Here is a 22,020-nt window from a genome sequence, read left to right as displayed (position 1 = left end):
TTATTCTGGAGAGAACAGAGAGGAAGTAATGCCATAGCCGTGTCCCCAACTTCACAGTGTCTTGCAGAACAGTGTATTGGGTAGATTGGGAGGTACCAGGTCCTGGTTCCACACCCCCTCAGCTATAGCCCAATAGTAAGTCCAGCCCTCAGTAAATTAAGGAATATTGCTCCTTCAAGACCAAGTGACGGTGGTAGGGAAAGTGAGCCCTTTTGCAACTCAGAAGGAACCTTCTTGGCCCCAAAGCTTGTGTATTGTACAATGTATTTGTTGACCCAATAAAGAGGTATTGTCTGAGTTACTGTGTTCCCCAGGGCTATAGCTAGATGTCCCCCCAGATGAGGAAAGGATTGGGGCTATCCACTCTCTCACAAACGTTCCCCAGAATCTTTTGCATTGCTTTAAAGTGGTCCTCTGAGGAGAGTGCCACAGGAGCCAGTGGGGAAGGTAAACATATTGAGGGTCAAGCAAGTGGGGGCATGGTTCTTCCTGTGGAGGAGTGAGGGGAGGTAGGAGTCTCCCAGAGGGATGGGGGCGCAAGAGGGATCCAGGATCTCCCTGTTGGGTTGCAAGGGGGACAAGCATCTCCGTGCAGGGTGCAAGGCAAATGGAAATACTGGGTTTTTGTTTTATTTTTTAAAAAGAAGCCCAGGAAGGCACTTTCCCATCATCATCTCACATATGGTATCTTAGATGGTGGTTTCTCATCACCAGTGCCTAAAGCCTGCCCTGTTGTTTACTTTTTCTCCAGAACCAATGGGACTACAAATATTGGGGCTATTCTTGCATTTTTTGCAAGGATCCCTTTGACTTCACTGGAAGTCCTAGGTGCACAGGGAATACAGAGTCAGGTACTGTAGTCCTGAGAGTACTGATTATAACATGCTTCCTAAGGAACAGAAATGCAGATGACTGACAATTGAACTGACCTCTCTCCTTCATTCTCTAACCTGTTTTTGCTCTAGTCCTCTGTGATGTCTGTCTGCTTTGCCCGTTTTCACCCCAACCTGGTTGTTGGTGGAACATACTCTGGCCAAATTGTCCTGTGGGATAATCGCAGTCACAGGAGGACTCCAGTTCAGCGTACACCCCTTTCTGCTGCTGCTCACACGGTAAGGCTTGATGTCATTGTGAAAAAAACATTCAATAGAGAAGTGCAGATCTCTTAGCCTGAGATGCCTCTACAATGTTGTGTTTTTTGTTACATGCAAGAAAATAAGAGAATGGATTTTTAAGGGGGGGAAAATGGATGGGAAACAGGCTAGGTGACAGCTTCCTGCACGTGCTCAAGGGTGATGGATGGCCTGCAGTTGGGTGTTCAGGAAGTCTCCCCACATTGCATGTCCAAACAAGGGCATCTCACAATAATGGTCCAGTGCTGTGAGGAGTGCAAGGACAACTTGCTCCTGATGCCCACCTGGGGAATAAGTCTCCAGAAAGGGATACGGATAAGGCAGGGTTCATGATTCCTCCCTGCACCCACTCTGAACTGCTCCATGGATTGGAGCCAGCACACTGTGGGAGCAATCTGCCCTCGTAATGAGAATGAAGTTAATTGCATGGACATACACACCCCAAGCAACTGTGCACAGTCATTGTGGGGTGATGCAGGGCATGGCAGTAGCTTAAATGCCTGATTTAGCCCCAACTGGGGAGGGATTATTCTGGGGACATAAGGGAGAACAACCAGGAATAATGGGATGAATTTTAGCAAAGGGTATGTAGGCTGAACATCAGGAAAATTTCTTAATGATGAGAACTTTTAGGCTGCAGAATAAACTTCCAATAGGCAATTACCTGAAATATAAAGAAACTGAACTGGACAAAGGAAGAAAATGATTCTGTGCTGGCAGGAGGATAGATCAGATGACCTAGTAGACCTTTTCCACCTCTCACTTCTGTGATTCTCTGATTATACCTTTGTAACTTGCTGTTCAAGTTTCAGCCTTTAGTTTGTCATGACAATGTAATCCCTGGGCTTAAAAGTCAATATCTAACCATCATTAAACTTAATTTAGTGCCAAAAATTCACTCTGGCAGAAATACGATGACTGCATTGCCATTTATGTTAGAAAAATGGCAGGTCTGCAATTATTGGGGTTTGGGGTTGGGAAAGGAATCCAGTTCTCCACATTTCTTCCACCATCTGTTTTGTCTGACTCTAATACCCCAGTTATGCTATGGATCACAGCTGCACCATTACTCTGAATTTCCTTAATGTTTGTGTCCTTTTTGTCAACAGTAAGGGGAGGGGGAGAGGGGACTAACACTGCTCAAACTGCATGGAAGAAAACACCGTGCCTTGACGTGGTGATGCAGTAACATGGGAGACCAGGAAACGAGAGGCAGGAAACTGTAAATATAATTGCAGATGGAGTGATTGGGGCCCAAAACTCAGTGAAGAGGAAAAAAATACTGGGAAGGCATGTTCTTCCCATGTGCCCAAAACAATTTTTAGACAAAATGATACCACCTGGGAATGATATTCGAAAACTTGGATCATTTTCCCAGTAGCAGAGGTCAACGTATAATGGTATGAGCATGACACCTAGAAATAGATGACTTGGTTTATTCGTAAGTGTGAATTGTGTGACTATGTGTACAGGTATAAATAACCATTTTTAAACCCTTAGCTAACATGGAATCATGAAGTTTGGTCGTGCTTCAGAATAAACATAAATTAAGTGCTATTCCTACAATCCTGACAGGCAAAATTCCTGTCTAATTTAAATTAAGTCCTGGTTTGCAAAATGCAGGCTCATGCCCATAACTGTTAAACGCAAAGTAGTATATTGAATCAAGAAAATTGTTCTTTTGTACAGTAAGCAGCTAGGTGCTGGTTTGAATGTTTATTTTTATTTTAACAAATATCCCCCATGAAAACATGTGTTTAGTTGTTGTTGCTCTCTTCAGTTAGCTGAATAAATAAAGATCATGTTGTTAACATTGTTAAAAAATTCCTGTGAGTTTATTCCCGCTGATTGGTGCCCAGGAAAGAGAGCCCCACCACAGCATACTCACTAATTTCCTTTCACACCCACCACACAGCTGTATTTGGAAGTACAGGAAATTTTAATTAACACAAAAAGCTCCTGCATGATGATTTCATTTCCAAAATAAATAAAAACAAGCTGGCATCTCTCCTGTGAAAGGAAGGAGCCAATTTACACTTTTTGCTAAGTACAGTTGGTCATCCTTTTTGCTCCTTTTGTTTACATCTTTTGAATTTCATTACTCATGAAACAGACAGCTGGCAGCACTGACTAGAGCCAGGCATTTTACAGGAAGGTACCACTGGTCTGGCAATATGTGCCCCGATGAGTCTGGCCTCTACCTGCCAACTTGACCTATATCGTCCTCCCATCCTTGCAATTCTAGCCTTAGGGCTGCTTTATCAATTTTTGTAGGTGATTTTGTGACAAGGACAAATGCCCATTACAACTTAGGCTGAGCAGACAAAATTTACCATGTAACAATATGTGCTCATCAGTTTTTATTCCTATGTTAATTGGTACACAAGGAGGGGTCAAGTAAAGGGTGCTTCCTAAGGGGGTTTCTTTAAAAATGTAGCTTTAGGGGCAAATTTTCCAAATCTGGCCTCTGTTTGTGACTAGCACTAATTCGCAAGGGCAATCACTTGTGCATACAGGCCTTCAGCATCCTGTCCCCTGTTCACACAAATGATGGAATTTGTACATATAGGGTCTGATCCTGCACCGCTGAAGTCAATGGAAGTTTTGCCATTCACTTCAAAGGGGGCGGAATTGCAGCTGTACACCTTATATGGAGACTGCTATGTAAGTTCCCTCATTTCTATGCACAAATGATTGTGCACACAAGTGATTGTCTTCGCTTGGATGAATATAGATGGGAGCTGAGTTGAGGCCACTAGTAAATTTGGCCCTTAATTAATTTTCTTTAATTAAATGTAGTGCTAGTGAAAAGTGAAAAGTTTCCATGTCTAGATACCAAAGTCTTCTCTTTATCCATAAAAAAGCACTGAATAGACAGTAGCAGTGCGAGTTTCCCAACACTTCCCTACAGCTATGCATGTTATCCTTGATCTGGACTGACCACCTGTACTGGCCAAAGGGTAGTTCATTCTCACTGGCCATTCTTTGAAGAGTGCTGCTAAGGGTGCTTGGTTGTGACAGTGGTTTGGTGATGAGAACACTTGCCCACTAGAAACTGAGCTTGGAGCAGCACCTCATTTCCCATAGGCCGTCAAACAGATGTCAAATGATAACTTGGAGCCCAAAGTATCGATGCCTGAGAATAAAAGTACCGTGTACATCCTAACATGTTAAATGGGCACATTTAATGCCTGTGGACCACATTTCGCTCTCAGTTCCACTGGTGTAAATCTGGAGTAACTCCATAGATTAGTGGAGTCACTCCCGATTTCCTTTGATATATCTGAGTATATTAATTGGCTCATGATTAAGAAGGCTGGTGGATTTGTTCATATTTTTTCCATAGAAGTACATTTGAAAATATTTGGCATAGCAGCCAAACTGTGGCAAAGTCCAAGTCTTGTGCAGCTGTTTTCTCCAATAAAATCTACATTTTCATTCCATTTGGAAGGTTTGCTTCTCTCTGCCAGTCATTTTCAGCATCAAAAGCTATCAGCAGAATCAGACGTGTCCCTGTGGTGAAATCTCGTCCACAGAATTCAGCATTTTCACAGCATTACTCAGTTGTTTTACAATGGAGTAAAATGAAGCTTTGAACTTCCACCACCATAATGTGTCTTTAAAGTTCCAACCAAAAGTTAAATTCCTACCTGGCAAGTAGGTGAGCACTGTATTATGTTGGCAGTATGCGACCGTTTAATCCTTTCTTAAATCAACATCTCTGACATTTGAAATTGAAATTTGGTTTTGAAAAGTGAGAATGCACTCTCTGATTCCTGGTGTTAATGTATTTTCAGCATCCCGTGTACTGTGTAAATGTAGTTGGAACACAGAATGCGCACAATCTCATTACAGTTTCTACAGATGGCAAAATGTGCTCCTGGAGCCTGGATATGCTCTCAACGCCACAGGTGAGTTTGTTTTCACCTACACAAAAAAAGCATCATGGTTAAAGCAGATACCTGCTTAATGGAACATAGTTCCTAAAAGCCAAAACTTCATATCCTACACAAACTAAAACCAATGATGCACTTGAAAGAGTGCAGCTTGCTTCCAGCAGTCTTCTGTAAGAGCCAAAACCCATTTCCTTTACCACAAATCATGTAATTATTGTAATACGTTAATATGTAGGTCAGTTTCAAGTGAAAATGAAATAATCCATTTTAAAGCACAGTAATTATAGAAGTAGCCTGTGGTATAAATTGCACTTACTCTAGATTGTTTAACAAACATGGACTAGATTGCACTGCTGCAGAACACACTCGACCCAGTTATATGTCTCCAAGATACGGTATCCCACAAGTAGGAAAGCTTAGCTTGTTCATGCATTCAGTAACTAAGGGAACAAACTATGCAAATCAAAAGTTTTAGAAATATTTCCCCCACCCCAGAATGTTTGTTGTTACTGGCTCCCCATCACACACACACACACACACACACCCACATGCTTTTTTGTATTGGAAATTAAAGGAAATCCAGGAAAAATTTCCAAACCACCTACGATTATAGTAATGGAAACTAAGCAACAAAGCTGATAGTGAAAGAGACCTTTGGAGAGGCTTGTTTAAATGTGTTTGTAGTCCAGTACATCCCTCTTTCTTCTGTTTACTGGGAAGAAGGATGTTTTATTACTGGGTTTCACTAAAATGTGTGAGATAGATCACCAGGTGGATGAGGTAGTATCTTTTATTGGACCAACTTCTGTTGGTGGGAGAGACAAGCTTTCCAGCTTACACTCAGCTCTTCTTCAGGTCAGGGAAACTAACTCAAAGCTCGTCTTTCTCACCAACAGGAGTTGGTCTAATAAAAGTTATTACCTCACTCAACTTGTGTCTCTAATATCCTGGAGCCCATATGGCTACAGTAACACTGCATTCTTGAGATAGATCACGACAGTTATATAATCTTGTTTTAAGATAGCTAGTAGAAATTTCTCTGAAATGAACATTTATACTAATTTTACCCCTGTGCAGATACATATCAGTTGTTTGGTTTTAATATTAGTTATTGACACAAAATGCATTTACACAGCACAGTGCTACAGTTGACACAAGGGCTTGTGAACATCCCCGTTCTGTAACCTCTCCATTTACATGGGATGTCCATGCATACAGCAACTCCAGAATTGGGTTCCAACAACATGATACATTCTACACTGAGTCAGAAATCCTATGCTGAACTTATGCTGCTGTTGCAAAGAAAAGCATGCAACTTGAAGTCAAGGTTCTAGTCTTAGTTCGGAATTTCATGGCTTTTGCTGGTTGTCTCAGTCTTAAACCTTCTAGAAATATGGAGGCAGATTTTCAAAGAAGCATTGGTGTGTATCCCCACAAGGTGGCAGTTGTACGTATGGGGGCAGATCCTCAGCTGATGTCAATTTTCAGAGTTCCATTAAAGTGAGATCTCCATGTAGACACCAGCTGAGGATCTGCCCTATGGAGATTTGCACCCACACAAGCATATGCATATTTTCTTCACATTGTTATGTCTATGAATTTGCTAGTTTTTGTTTTGGCTCTTTTAACAAAGGCAAATGTTTTTCATGGGAGGTTATATTGCAGCTCGTAAGGAATACTATAGAGCTGATTCTGCAGCCTTTACTCCCATCAGGCTTCAGTAAGACTTCTACTGGAAGGGAAGGCTACAGGTTTGGGCCCTAAAAGACCAGTGACTTTGGAATTTTGAAAAGGGAAAAAATATCTAGCTAAATAGCTATAAATGAAAATTGCTAAATCCATCATCTGCATTGTGGGTTCTTGAGTTACACAATTTAAGCTTCAAAATCAAGTGGTTTTGAGTTGTGTATGTGCAAAAAAAAAATCTGCTTAAACGATATGCTAATAAAATAGAGTATCCACTCTCATGTTACTTCAAAACATGGACACAGCTTATTTGGTTTGAAGCGTGGCTAGGGAAAGTGAAAGAAAATCGGCTCACATGCTTGCAACTTGACAATAGAACCCAGAGCGAATGTTTATGGTTGCTACAACAACCCCTTGAAAAATACTGTTTAGAATGGCAGTGGTGTCATGACACTAACTTTCTAAATCGGTTCTACTGAGGTACAAATAGCATAGTTTGGTAAGTGTGCGGGGTGTATCTGATATTACCTGTGTTTCTCAGTAAACAATTGATTTCAAAAATGTTTGTAAATAGAAGGGTATTGTATGTTTTATTAGAGCCTGGGGCTGACAAGTGAAGCCATTAAGGTATTATCTTTAGTTTCTGCACCATTAGTTTTTAAATTCTCACCTGTCATCTCTGTCTGACTTAAGAAGATGTAGCACAGACTGATGAATTCCAGCCGCTTTGGAACCTGGGATATGCAGCAGTGTGAATGGGAGTATCACGCATTATGACTGGTGACATTGTGGTGGCTTCTTGTGATGTCCTATGCAAAATCAACACATCATTTAGCCAAATGATTGTTTTCATTTAGAAAACAATTGCTGAAAAACAAAAACAAAAAAATAACTCTGGACTGTTTTGATAGGAGAGCATGGAGCTGTCCTACAATAAATCCAAGCCGGTGGCAGTTACAGGAATGGCTTTCCCAACAGGAGACGTCAACAACTTTGTGGTTGGCAGCGAGGAGGGTACTGTCTACACAGCTTGTCGTCATGGAAGGTGATTTTCAGTACTGCTTACTTACAGCAGATCCTGTTTCTGTCTTTAGGAGGTGAGGCGGGTGCTAGTGTGTTGTGGAGAACAATAAGCCTCTTGGGTTGGTCCATTATTATCAGCACTGTTCGGGTTCTGTAGTTTTACACAATTACAGATAGATTAGTTTTAGGATATTCAGATCTAAAATTAGTCAAAAGACAAGAGTGGGAGATAATGCGCCACATCCCCACACCCAATGTTCATAACCCTTAGCTTCATCGTAGGTCTCCACTCTGGAGAGTCAGCCCACCTTGTTTGTTCAGTTACACCTCCAGACTCTTGTTAATGGCAGGTAGAGATATAGTCTGTTAAAGGGCAAAATTCTAACCGTGCTCCTGTGAGTCTGGGGATGGGGACAGAAGAAGGCAGAATGGCAGCAGCCCACAGAAGAGTCTCAGAGCTATTCTGCCTGCACAGGGCAGAATGGCTCCTGGGACGCTGAGACAGAACATTCAGCAGCACTCCTCACCATTTCTTACAGCAAAAGCATTGTGCATATCTCCCACCTAGTGACTTACGTGTGCTGGGGGTCTGGGTGCAACCCCAAGGTGGCTAACTGCTCCTCCTCAGCCTAGAACTTCCTTGCATGATATCTTCAGCCTGCCTTTTTCTAGCAGGTTACACTGGGGAGAAGCTTCCTACCCCATCTTCTCAGGAGTGCACCTGCGTAACGCAGGACAAAATGTCGCCCAAAATGTATTGCAGTCTGATCCTGCAAACTGTACTCCCATTGACTTCTATGGCTGTTTTGCCTCAGTAAGCAGCACAGGATTGGGCCATTAACGATCTTCATAGGAAAGTGAGGCTTTCTTAAGCACAGTGTAAAGACTGCCCATTAGAATGTTTTCTAGCATTATAGGGAATCGACCCATGCACTGATCTTTCGAAGTATGAACTATGACTCCAAGTATTAGATCAGGAGGAGAGCCTTGGTGCTATGTACATTCTAACAATGATCTCCTATTCTTCACCCAATGTGGTGAAGGTGTAAATCCACTTCCATAATTTAAATGAGTTCCTTATTTTGCACCCTGTAAACTATTTCAGGATGCTGTTAGCAGCCAGAGGAATCTCCCCAGGGGCACTTCAAAGATCAGTTCCTCATGTTCATTAAAATGAATCTCAGCCATCTTGTGTGCTTGTGTTAACTGCTAACACTTTCATTGTGCAGCGTTCTTGAGAGCCTCTTGTAAAGAACAAGCTCTTCAGCTTTCCATTGGTGGGTTTACATTTTATTCAACACTTTGAAATGTACTGGGGTGATGTAGCTTCACATGCTGTTGTTTTCTATAATTCTAATGTCCAAATAATTTTCCTTAACGTTGATGCAGTGTTTAAAGAATGGACCCTCTGTTACATTTGTTCATAATATTAAACAAATAGTCGCTTTTGTAAAGGGTTATTTTCCCTTTTTTGCTGATAGTACAGCAACACTCGATGTCTCTGTCTAGGGGTATAGTGACTGATGGTTTGAATTAATCTTTGGCTGTTTGGATAAGTGAAAGCTGCCCAAGTCATTTCTAATTTAGCACTTCTAATCTTTCAGATGTGCCTGTTTTGTCCTCCACCAGAGGAGGAAAGTGTCAGCTGCTCTTGCTGTTCTTGCTTCTTTGCTACTCTTGCCTGTGTTTTGTTGGGAATCATTCCCAAACTGCATTTTATTTTCATTGGTCCTCAATGCTCTCCATCACAGCACAGTGCAGAGGGGAGCAAAATTCTGGAGAAAGCGGCATCTGAGAAAAACAGCTATCCAAGTCACTCTCCCCACATCCCCTGAACCTAGCTATAAAATATCCATGCAGCCCATTAGCTCTGTGGAAAAAGGAGGGAGGGCTGGAGAAAAGACCACAATAAGACTGGCGGTAAATCAGCGCTTCCTCAGAGGTATTGCAGAATTCAACCACTGGCTGATAGCCAATGGCAATGCAGCTACTGGTTCAGCCATGTTGCCATGGCTGATAGGGGTGTTTGAGGAGAGAGCCTGGAAAGGTTCCTTCTAATAGAGTTCTTGGCCTTGCTTCTGGCTGCTCTGCATTTACTCTGGTGCTACTGAGAAGGGATAAGACTGCATGGACTTTGCGGCTATGTTGGAGCCGGTGATATTTTGAATGAGTTTGTTCCTTTTGTGGTGTGACCGAACGGGAGATGTTATTATTCTCTTTTCTTTGTATGGTGAGGCAGTGCAGTAAGTTGATTTGGGTTGGTTGTTAACAGAATGAGTAACACACTACGCATACGCTCTCTAATGAAGATTTACATTTTTTCCTTCTTTATAGCTGTTCTGGTCTTTCCTCAGGTGATCTGCATTTCATGTAATAAAAATGGAGCTTGATAAGTTTATGAATGGGATTAGATAACAGAGTTGCCTCCTAGAGCAGGGGACTAGACATGAGGACCCAGGAGATCCCTTCCTGTTCTACATTCCTCTGAAATAGAAATCTTTTCTTTCAAACCAATAACTAGCCCATAGGACTTGGCGACAAATCCTGTTTGCCTTAATCATATGAGTAGGATTTGCTTCTTGGTGAACTGGCCAGCTGCCATGAGAAGGTTATTTCAGATATTTAGAAAGAAAGGAAGTTGCTAATGATGTGTCTTTGTTATTTATGCATTTTGAAATTTTAATGGCTAATTCCCATGATAATGGCTCACTCTGATTTATTTGGCTCTGTGAGTCTTCCTTTATTATTATTCATATTATTCTAAAGCACAGTATAGTTGATACTGTATATAAGTGCCACGTATGGATGTATTCTGCAGATTAAGGAAGTCTCAGTAAGTGAGGTTCTGGCCACACCAGTGCATGAATTGTGCCCACAGCAGCATGTCCCTAGAGACAAAGCCTGAACTGAAAGATGCTGAATTTTACAGATTGCATGACAGTTTACTAGGGAAACAGTGAGACAAGAACTTGAAGATAAAGAAAAAAGCCTAGTATTCAAAAGTCCCTGAATGTTAGTGTGTGTATTTTCTTTCTGCAGTAAAGCAGGAATTGGTGAAATCTTTGAAGGCCACCAAGGACCTGTCACGGGGATCAATTGCCACATGGCAGTGGGCCCGATCGACTTTTCCCATCTCTTTGTCACATCATCATTTGACTGGACAGTCAAGTTGTGGACCACAAAGGTGAGAGATCTGGGAGGGGACTGGGTAGGCTTGCTTAGATAACTTTTATAGGCAAATATTGCCCATTTTTGCAGCTTATAATCAAGGCCTAATCTATTCCAATAAAAGGTTGCATCCGCTATTATTAATTAATCATTCTTTCCCCCTCATATACTTTCCTTTTCCCTGTTGCTCAAGTTAACTGTTCAAACATTGCAAAAGAAGCACAGTATGAATTTGGGGAGTTGTCACATGAACATATCATTCTCAGAAATACTTTGAAACTTAAGCTTTAAATGAGGGTGAAGAATGTGTCTCATATGAAGGGGTAATTTAGCTATGGCAATGCATGAGGACTCCGTGGCTAAAATTCATCCCTAGTATATCTGCCTCAGCTAAATTCACACCAAGGTCTGTGCCATCCTCCGTAGGCAGCTTCTCCTTGCCTATACTTCTGCATCGTCCCCTGACAGAAGAAAGTCTATTGGGGGAGGATGTTGTGATGGCAAAATGCCACCCTAACCTACTGTTTACTGAGGACCTATAAGGGCCAGCACAGTCCAAAAAGTGGTGGCATTATCTAAGAAGATGATCACCCCATCTCCTTCCCAGCCTCTGTGGATGGGATGCAGAACCACCACAACCCCTAGCAGAATAGAGGGGGAGTCTATCTTCAACAACATCATCTGCCATCCCTTGAGCAAATCCCCCTGGGATCAGGAACATCCAAGTTGGTGCTGAGAAATAAATGGTCCAGTTCCAGCTTCAGCGAATCCAGTTCAGTGAACCTGGCCCAATGGAGCTGCACCTGTAATAAACTCTGTCGTATAATAATTAGAATAATATGCCATAGATCTAAAGGTACTTGACAAAATATAAATTAGGGTTAGTCACCAGAACAGCATTGGGGAAATCACTGGTGATGGAGTAGATGACTTGAATAATACTTTCTATCTCTAACAAATATGATTCTCTGACAGAAGTTGACATTTTCTGGCACCTTACTAAAGAACTGCGCTTCTGCAAACTGAATCAGAATATACTACTAATATTTTTGACTTTGATTACAGTTTGTGTTGTTTTGTATTACAGTTCACAAAGTGACCAACCCAGTACTCCATATGCAGGCCAGACTCCTAGGGTTAATAATATGCAAACAGTACACCAAGGTGTTGGCACAGAAGGAGGGTTTTTTTCCTTCTGACTAGAGGAAGCCCTGAGGAGATTTAATGTAGTTATTATCAGTTGTAAAATCTATACACACTATACATGTACATGTCCAGGTATGTATTGTGTACAGACCTCACACAGAGAGATTATTTTGCGCAACAAAAATGGCCATACAGTTTGGTGAAACTAAGCAGCTGCAAACCCCATCTTCAGTAGTATTGTCTTGATATCGGATAACTAAAGTGAGGGGAAAAATATGAAGCTGATTAAATAGACCAGGCTACCTTCGTTGTGGGAGCTGAATGAAAAACAAAATCTAAACGAGTGTGTGTGGTAAAAGGTAAATTAGGTTAATATTCTTGCTGATGAAATTATCTAAATTGAGTTATTTATCATTGAGTAGGTAGAGATTTGTTTTTGAAATGTCTGATTTTAATCTTGGCAATGTCTTTAAGAATTGCTGATGTTGTTTGGCTCACATCTTGAGCTGCACCCAACAATATTCCAGTGTTGGAAACTGACAGAACCAGGAAGCATCTTAGAATGTTTCCTCAAAGGCATCATGAGTGGGAAATGATGGTACAGATGCATAGCAAATGTAACTACAAAACGGGCTAGAGGCAGGTCATGTGACAGCATTATGCTCTAAATAGAAATGGAGCTACCTCGATACTTGTCAGTTATTTGAACCCTCCTTATGCAAAGGCTTAAATATATGTTTGTTAAAATATATAATCTCAGTGCCTGATCCAATGTTCATTGTAGACAATGGGAGTCTTTTCAATGACATCAGTGATCAGAGCTGCCATGTGTTGCACTGCTCCATGTCTGACATCTTACGGAAATTAACAACTTAATTTGTATGATTGTAAATAATTTGCATGTAACCCTAAACTTCATTTTATAGTCAACAGACCCTGTCCCAACTTGCGATGGGGATGAGATATGGAACTGCTCAAAACTTGGCAGCTGTAACAAGCATTCTGGCACATGTCTGGAGGATTGGTGGGTGCCAGAGGGGTCTGGGGGTAGCTAGATGATGGATAGAGGTTGTTTAAAGGGGTAGTTGGGATATCTGGTGGGGATATCTGGTGGCTGGGTGGAAGGCTGCTGGGAGTGCCTGGAGTGGCTGTCCAGAGGGAGGCAACTGGGGGCTTGGTGGAAATATGGTCAATTGGTATCTGGAGGTGGCTGGGTGAGGCTGATTGGGGAATGGGTGGGAATCACAGTGGGTGTGTCTGGTGTCTACAGGTACCTGGGTAGAGGAGATGGGGGATGACTAGGAGCTGAATGGGGGGGTAGATGGTGAACAGTGCTGGGGTAGCTGGGTGGGGGTGACTGATGGTTGGGTAGGAGCCTGGATGGGGGTGTCCAGTGTCTCTGGGTCGAGGGGATGGGGGATCACTGGGAGCTGGATGGGGGGATATGGCAAATGCTGTCTGAGAATGTCTGGGGTGACTAAAGCTGGGGAGTCTAGTGGAGTCTGGTCCCCATGTTGGACCCTCACCTTCTGCCCCATCCACTTCTGCTTGGTTTTGCTGCTGCCTCCTCTTCCCAACTGCCCCTTCCTCACTTAGATCCAATAAGGGGAGCAACCAGAGGGGAGCCAGAAAGACCACCCAGAGGCCTGCTCAGCAGTCGCTACAGTTGCCCCTAGTGGCTCGTAGCCACAACTACAGAGGGTTCCTGAAGCTCAACTGAAAGCGTGACATCTCAGGGAGGCTGCACTGTGGGGTACCAAATACGTGGTTGTCATGTGAGATGCATGATATTTGACAGACTGGTCAGTCAGTGTTGAATTTGTCCATAAGGGCCTCATTCATCAGTCACTTTAATGAAATTACGCCAGGGATGAAAACAACGTTTTATCTCAGGTGGTTGTCTTATAGAACACTTTACAAATAAAACCACAGTATTCTAGAATACTGGTCTAAAACGGCAATAGCACTATTGTAGAGTATTTTGGACGCAGCAAATAACAGTGCTAATAGTGGTCCACAGTCCGTCATCCCCAATCCAATGCCAAAATGTTTGAATCAGATCCTGCTGAATACAATAATTTAACAAAGAACTAAATTCATATCTGTAATAGGTGACCTTATGGTTCACTGTTCAGGAGAAGGCTCCCATGGTAGACAGCTAGCTTTTTATAGCAGCTACCTTTTAAAACTTTAATCTGCTCGGGAATCCAGCCAGACTGAGACACGAGACCTGTGCAGAAATGCCAATCTATACTTCCTTTTCCTTCTCATTTGACCACTGCAATATTTTGTTTGCATATCATTTGGTTAATTCTCTTGTTTGCGGTTAGTACAATATTCTGCAGAGAGAATTTAAGCCTTTTAAATCACACTGTTCCCCTTAAGAGCCTGATCCAAACCGATTGAAAAGTCATTGGAAAGGCATCTATGACTTTGGTGGCCTTTGGTTCATCCCTTCAAATAGTTTGATTGTCTACCAATAAATCAGTGGGTTAATTTTAATTATTAAGTGCTGATGATGCTTTACGACGGTTTATTCAACGTTGCTTTTGCCCTTTGCTCCTTATTTGTCAGATCACTCTTTTTCAGCATTCAAAGACTTCAGAGTTTGTTTGTTCATACAGATGCTGTCTTAATCCCATGCATATTATCCTCCTTGGTCCTGAAATTCAATTCCTTTCTTTTTAAAGCTTCAGAGTCACTGTCCAATTGCAAAGCGAAACATGACACCTACGTGTTTCTATTGTCTATTGACATTGTGCAGCACCCTGGGGTGCTTATGGGAAAGGCACTTGGGTAGTGCAAGTTTGACTGATAGATTGAAATCACTGGCTCCCTTAAAACAATCTGGCGTGACATTTTATAATCTGCCCTAGCAGTTAACATACTCTTCCATCCACTGAAAGGTAGAGTTCAGACAAATAACTGAGAAAAACATCCTCAACTAGCTGAGAAATGAAGACTCTGTGGGTATCAGTGGTAAAATGTCCAAGTAATCACACATCAAATTATTCAATAATTATATCACCTTTTTAATGCTTCTGTTAGCACCCAGAGAAATATTGTAGCTGGAATAAATGTCTTTTGTTAAGGTAGTGACAGAACCAGAACGGGGGGGAGGGTGATAAAAAATAATGTACACTCCTGGCTCTTTGACATCAGTGGCACCATGTGACTCCCGGTGAAGGGAATGGAAGGTTTGCCATTGACGCATGAGAGCATGCCATGTCCTGTAAGAACCTGGGATCCAGAACAGTCAAAATGGAGGGGCCAGTGGGAAAAGCTCTGCTGAGCCTTGAACTTAATTAGATATTGTCTGTACGGTGCCTTGAAGAAGTAAAGTGCTTTGGAAAGGCTAAGCATAATTGTTTAATTCATTAATGCTCCTGTTGATTAGATAATTAATAAATGCTGTGTTGTTAAATAATGCAATATAAGTATCATTAGTATTCTGACTGTAATTGCTGTGCAGAGTGGGGGTTATGTCATGAGAAGAAAGCAGGACTGTATTTTTGGGGCTTATCAGGACAGTGCATTATTCTGCCATAAGGAGACTTTAGCTGCAGACTTGAGGAAGTTTTCTGTGCTTGCTACTGGAGGGAGACTGTACGGGCTGGAAGAAGAGCTGGATTTTGACTTCCCTTTCCAGTCTCACCCATCTCTCCCAGTTCTTACCCTTCAACTCTGCTAGAAGCATGGGGAAGCTGCTTATGGTTGGTACACTGTTCTCCACTTGTGTCTTTGTCTAACACATGACCAGAAGGGGAGGCTGAGTAGAAGAGAGGTTGTATGTGTTAGAGCATTCTCCCAATCCATACTTGTGTCCCCGCCTTTGCCTTATGTTTAATCAGAATGGCAAATGCTGATCATTAGACTGAGAGAAGATGTGGAGTTGACAGGCCGTCAGGATCACCCCCACACTACTGGCAGTTTTGTCTTCCTTCTTTTGCACCATTTGCAGCCTCTTCTGTCCAGTCCCCCTTTCATGCCTTGTGTTACATCTTCCTTCCAATTCCCTTTGCTTGCCTGTTATCCCCTTGTTCTCCTCGGCTGCTCCAATCCACAGTCTATTGTGCTGGGCTGTGATGGTACACTTCATTTTAAACAGTGGAACAAACTTATACATTTCAGATTGGGCTCTACATACAAAAACTTCACAATGGACTGTGGCTCAGATGCCCAGAAAGACCTGGGCAGTTATTGGAAGACAGCGGCAGCTGGTGGAAGATTAGGGGAGGCACATGGCTGTTGAGGAGGAAAGCTGCTGAGGTGGGATATTTCTGCTTCAGGCCGGAGTCTTGGTAGCCAGATGTTGTTGTAGTTTACACTTTGTGAGTGGCTGTCGGGGGAATAGCAAAGCAATCAACTGGGGATTTGCTTTCTTACAACTTCCTATAGTCTCCCTTTGGTTGCTTTTCCTGATATGACCCCTCCTTCCACGTCTTGGAGCAAGTGACACCAACCTGTACTTTCACACCATCTTCCCAGCCTGAAACTTAAATCCACACTTACCTCAGTTTTGAATTTGGCCTGGAGACTGAACAGCCGTCTCCTACCGAGAGGTGGTCCCCTCCTGGAAGCATATCAATAGGGCGATGTGGAAAAGCTTGCATTACGCTGCTGCCTATGTCCTGCCAAGAATGAATCTGAATAGTCATAAAAAAAAGAAAAAAGATGACAATACAACCTGTGCAGTAGAACAAACGTACTCCGATGGAAATTGCTGTAGCAGGATGAATCAGAAAAATCGACTTAGTATGTGAGTTAGTCAATAAGAAAACAATTTATTCATAAAATGTCCATATTTTTAAGTTTACTAGTACACAGATTTGTAATAGTTTTAATTTTTACTTTTCTAGATAATCAAGGGATTATTGGACAAGGATCTAGAAATCTGATTAGTTGACATTGATTTGATCTAGTATAATACCAATTAAACAAAGGGTAGTCAGTGTCAGCGCCTTATATTTCTTATCGACTAACTCACATTTACTGATACAAGTACAGAAAAAAGTAAATACTATTTGTGATAAAAGTACAATAAACGTAACAAAACCATGGGAACAACGTATCAAGAGAGGTGGTGGTTCCTCCACCATTGGGAATTTTAAAAGCAAGATGTTTTTCTACAACATAAACACTAGTTCAAACAGGTGTTAATTCAGGAAGTCCTATGGCCTGTATTCCGCAGGTCAGACTGGATGATCACAATGGTCCTTTCTGGCCATATAATCTATGAATCTATGAAAACAATTGTACTTGACATTCTATTAAGCAAAAAGGCTCCTTTTCTCAGTCAAACAGAATACAGGTTGGTACTAATGGTACAGTACGTAGAACTTACTCCACTGCATCATTTTTTTCCTTTTTTATTTTAATTTCTAATAATTTCCTAGACCATAAATTGCCTGGAACTGAATACTCCAATGGGATACTCACCTTCTGCTTTAATAATTAATATCTCATTTTCCCTGCATGTGCCTTCTCACCAAAGCTATTGCTTTCATGCTTTTTCATGGAGCTACCGGAACTCGCACAGCAGGTAAGCACACCAGCCTTTCAGCTCTGGAAACTCTGGTTCAGGCTCTGTGGCATTAGGTAGGGGCATTGAAACTGAGTTGGGAGGGCTCCTCCTATCCTTAGAGGACATTTGTCCATATCACAAAACCACAACAGTTTGTAATTTCTGTTCTAGAAGTGGACAGATCTTTAATTTAAAACAGGAAAAGCAGTTAATTCAGCGGGGGCCTTGATGGTCCGCACAACCAAGTTGAGTCCACACAAGTCCACACAACCAAGTATTGGCAGAGCTGTGTGAGAAACCCATCTGATTACTTATGCTATTACTGGCACTAACTCATATCCTTAGGGACTAATCCTGAAATCCTCACTCATGCATTGACCCATTAGGATCAATAAACATCATCCTCAGCCCCAGTAGGTTGCTTTGCAAAGCTCAAGTGTTGCAAAGATTCCTTGAAAATGGCCTAGGTGGCCTGCTGAGGATTCCTCTTTCAAAGGGAAATCCCTGAGAGGTGGAAAGCTAGTATAGTGGGCTCTATTTTACCTCCATTTATTAGCCCTCGGCACAAGAAGTTGTGCTGGGGAAGGAAGCGTGGCTGGGGCACACTGTGCGTCAGCAAGCCATGACTACCAGTATGGCTCTTGAGGGTGTTCGAAGGCAGCTGTAGGTTATAGCCCAGGGACTGCTCTAACTTGTGCCTACAACCAGTTCATCCCCAGACAGCTTCATGGACTGAGGAAATGCAGAGGTGTTATAAAGACACCTTTGCACTCCCCCCCCCCCCCCTTGTGCCTACACTAAGTGCCCCTGGGCCTGACATAAGGATTAGGGCCACTGGAACTATTTGGGTGAGTGAGGATTGCATGCTCAGGTCTGTAATTCATAACTTTTACTAATTGTAAAAAAAAAAAATCTTTATCTTGGAGTATATCTCACAGCAGAAAGAGGGGTGGGGTGAGACAGGTCTACATTTCAACCTTTTACCAGTATATAATGTCAGTTAGGAGGGTGATGTATTTTTTTACATCATTTCTATACCAGCAAAAGCCTTAGTGTAGACACAAGAACAAAAGCACTCTTGCCAGTATAAGCTGTGTCTCCACTAGAAGGTATAACTTTCGCTATTCTGGCAACCTTTTAAAGTATAGACCATACCTAAGTGACCTGAATCCACTGAAACTTTGATGCTCCCCACAAAATGTTGCTTCCTTTTGTCTTGCACATACTCCTTCCAGCCCTCTTGGACTCTGAACTTACGTACCCCAAAAAACTTTGTCCCCATTCTCTCTCTGAATGGACTCCTTGACCATCCTCCAGTCTCCCACAGATTACAGTGGAGTTGTGTCCACTTAGCCCAGTGGCAAATTTGACCTTATTTTTTCATGGATGGACAGCTACATCACATCCCCTAGATTGCCAACTGAGATCCAGTGGCACTAAGAATCCTTCCTTAATCTGCCCCTAAGAAGTATATTTCTATTTAAGACTTCATCTCTTTAACAGAAGTAATTAAAACTGCTAATCACTGCATATGCTCACTGAATCAGATTACAGATTAAAACAAAAGATGATAACATTATCATGCTGGATTTCATGGAAATGTTCTGTTTGCCATGTGAGTTCAGGAATTTGAATTTTGTCCAAGACCAAAGCAATGAATGATTTTGCTTCAGAGCTCGCTTTTTGTCAAAAAGCCAAACTGACTTGGGGAAGAGGGTGGAGCTGCCTGTTCAGACAGGATTTTTAGTTTTTGCCCTTTACCTCTGGAGCCAGAGGTCTGGCTCTCATCCAGCCATACGAAAAGAAGATTATGGTATTTTCTAGGTAATTTTAAGGAGCAAAACCAAAGTGAAGTCAGGTGGTTTCAAGGCAGCCTTGAATTTTTCACATTAAGTGTTTCTCATGATTTTGGTTTTCGTTGTAACTGTATTTTAAATAGCGACAGGAAAATGTGCTTCAGCAGATAGGCATATTCCAAACCCTGTTTCTTCTTGCTTATGAAGCATCTTGTGAACAAATCTCCATGTAAGAAAATAAAATAGGAATATTGTGAGAGGTGGGGCTGGTGTGTTAAACCAAAAGGGCCAAATTCTGCCTGAGAATGCACTTGTGTAAATTCTGTTGTAATCAGTGGAAGCTTCATGCACATATTGAGAGCAGAAGTTAGTGTTAGGGATTCATCAACTGACACAAAATTAAGTCCCAATCCCATTGAAGTCAACAGCAAAACTCTCATTGACTACAGTGGTGCAGAATCAGGCTGCAACTATGAAGTATTTCAGAATAATTAAGACTATATTAAAAAAAATAAAAAATTTGTAATGTACCTAATCAACAAAATTTTCCCTCCATCTTCTACCTTGTTAAATACAGCAACCCCAGTTGTGCTCTTTGAAATATTTTGTTATTAGAAGGAAAGGAAATGTGTTCAGAATCCTACAAGATGGGGTTCTCTTCAGTAATAATTAAACTCTGAGTTTGCAGTTGCTCACCCAGAAAAACTCTGCAGACCTCTTGATCCTACCAGCCACAAAGACTAATCCTGATGGCTCAGTGTAAACTGCTGTTTGGCCACATTAGAGATTTGTCAATATTCCCCACCCTCCAGAGTGCAGATTCTAGCAAGTGGCATGTTGAGAATGAAACAACAGGGCTGCTGAGAAGGCATAATAATTCCCCGAGCACAAGTGTGATACCAGACTGGCCACCCTGTGATGAGATTGTATTTTCTATTTTTCAGAAAGAACAACTGGGCTTTGAGGGGCCTGATCGCGAATGTTCCTTCCTCTTTCCAGTGATACCCATGGTGTTGTAATAACTGTGGTCATGATCCTTTGTAACTGCATCCATTAGATCCTGCATCCCTGCCTCATTTCCCCACTCCATCATCATTGCCTATTATCCACAGCACAGAGCAGGAAGAGGAGCAAGATGGTGGGGGTGCTGCAGAATGACTCGGGCAATAGTTGCAGAAGTGGAGGAGCATAGCCATAACCATCACCATAGAAGAGGAGAGGCTTACTACAAGGCCTAGTAGTTTATCTGTTGGCAAAAGAGGAGAAGAGGAGGCAGAGAAAAGGGGGACAGAATGGTGGCGGTAGGAAATCCAAGACCTTCTGTGTTTCTAAGTCAGATGTGGGAGTGAGTGAGCCACCTAATCAAACAGCAATAGCAACATATTTCCCTAAGCAAAATATTCCTCCTCAAGGCTTTATTCTTGGCGTTTGGAGTGCACAGGTTACAGGCAGCCCAGGCTATAGTCCTTTCCTTAACAACTTGGGGCCTGATCCAATGAAAGATTTCAATGGGCATTGGCTCAAGATTTAGTTGAAAAGCTCTGATTCCTCTCCTGTCTAGCTGTCAGTGAGGTGCTTTTACACAGTCCTCCGCTTTTTTCTGAGTATCTCATTGGGTCTCAGTCTCCATTCCTACATCATTACTCCACCCTCTCTACCAGCAGATGATCTAAGGTGGATGTTAGCTCCTTAACTGTTGATATGAGAATAGGATGCCAGATTAGATGTTCTTAATTCTCCTTCAGATATTCTGAACAGAATGTGGTGGTTGTTTTGCTGAGGCAGCCAGAGTACTCTTTGGTGCTCCCACATTGTGGGAGTCAGAAGACAAGTTCCTCAGAGTGCTGGCCCCTCTGGCTCCATCCCCTGAGCACCCTCGCTCATGCAACAGTATCCAAGAAAGGTCCCTCCCTACACCTCCTCAAATCCTGCTCTCCCCCCCCCTTCAGTGAGCATACTGGTTCCATTGTGAGAGGGCCCTCTGTATGCGAGGGAGATGGGGAAGGATTCTCCGCTAAACAAAGAATGCACTAAGCCATATTCTTCGTAATGTCAGCTAGATAAAGCCAACTCTGGCCAATAGCTGCCAGTATGTCCCAGAGCCTTTCTCTGAAAGAACAAAAACATTTCCGCAGGCAGGATGATGAACTGAGTAAATTGTAAATCAGTCTGCGATGCAGTTAAGGCACAGTCATGGGACCTTCCGTGATGCAGAATAAAACAGGTATGATCGGTGGAGCTATGTGCTGATTTCTGTAGTAACAAGATAAGGATGAACTTTTTTGAATAATGAGATTCAAATTTATCATTTGATATAATATTGTAATGAGTCATTTACATATAGGTAAGAGCTGCAAGAAAAATTGTTTGAGAAAAAAAGTCCTTTAAAATAAATCAGTGGCAAAAATGCATAGTGTAGTAGGCATATGGAAAAGTGCCGACTTAATAAAAGGATGCTTTTAAAAATAAAAGGTTGAAAACCCCCACTAAAGCTTAGCTGATGAATTCAGCAGTTTTGAAGAAACATGGCCCAAGTGCAATTGGCCAACGAGAAACAATCTGCCAGTATAGCAAAGGCATACTGAAATCCCGGTCCTCTTGAAATCAATGGCAAAACTCCCATTGACTTCAGCAGAGTCAGAATTTCA

At 42.1% G+C, this 22,020-nt stretch overlaps 1 protein-coding gene across 4 annotated transcripts in view; it reads left to right on the top strand.

The window, feature by feature from the left end:
- DYNC1I1 (dynein cytoplasmic 1 intermediate chain 1) overlaps positions 1–22,020 on the top strand; it is a 243,295-nt gene that overhangs the window by 185,305 nt on the left and 35,970 nt on the right. For all 4 annotated transcript variants that reach the window (XM_077809396.1, XM_077809394.1, XM_077809395.1 and 1 more), the window contains 4 exons: positions 966–1,112; positions 4,931–5,044; positions 7,627–7,760; positions 10,778–10,922. In XM_077809396.1, the coding sequence (XP_077665522.1) occupies positions 966–1,112; positions 4,931–5,044; positions 7,627–7,760; positions 10,778–10,922 (540 nt within the window). The remainder of the gene's footprint in view (positions 1–965; positions 1,113–4,930; positions 5,045–7,626; positions 7,761–10,777; positions 10,923–22,020) is intronic.

The sequence above is a fragment of the Eretmochelys imbricata genome, chromosome 2 (genome assembly GCF_965152235.1).
Source record: "Eretmochelys imbricata isolate rEreImb1 chromosome 2, rEreImb1.hap1, whole genome shotgun sequence".
Lineage (NCBI taxonomy): Eukaryota > Metazoa > Chordata > Testudines > Cheloniidae > Eretmochelys > Eretmochelys imbricata.
Note: the sequence above shows the minus strand (reverse complement) of the source record. Positions and strands in the feature narration are given on the sequence as shown.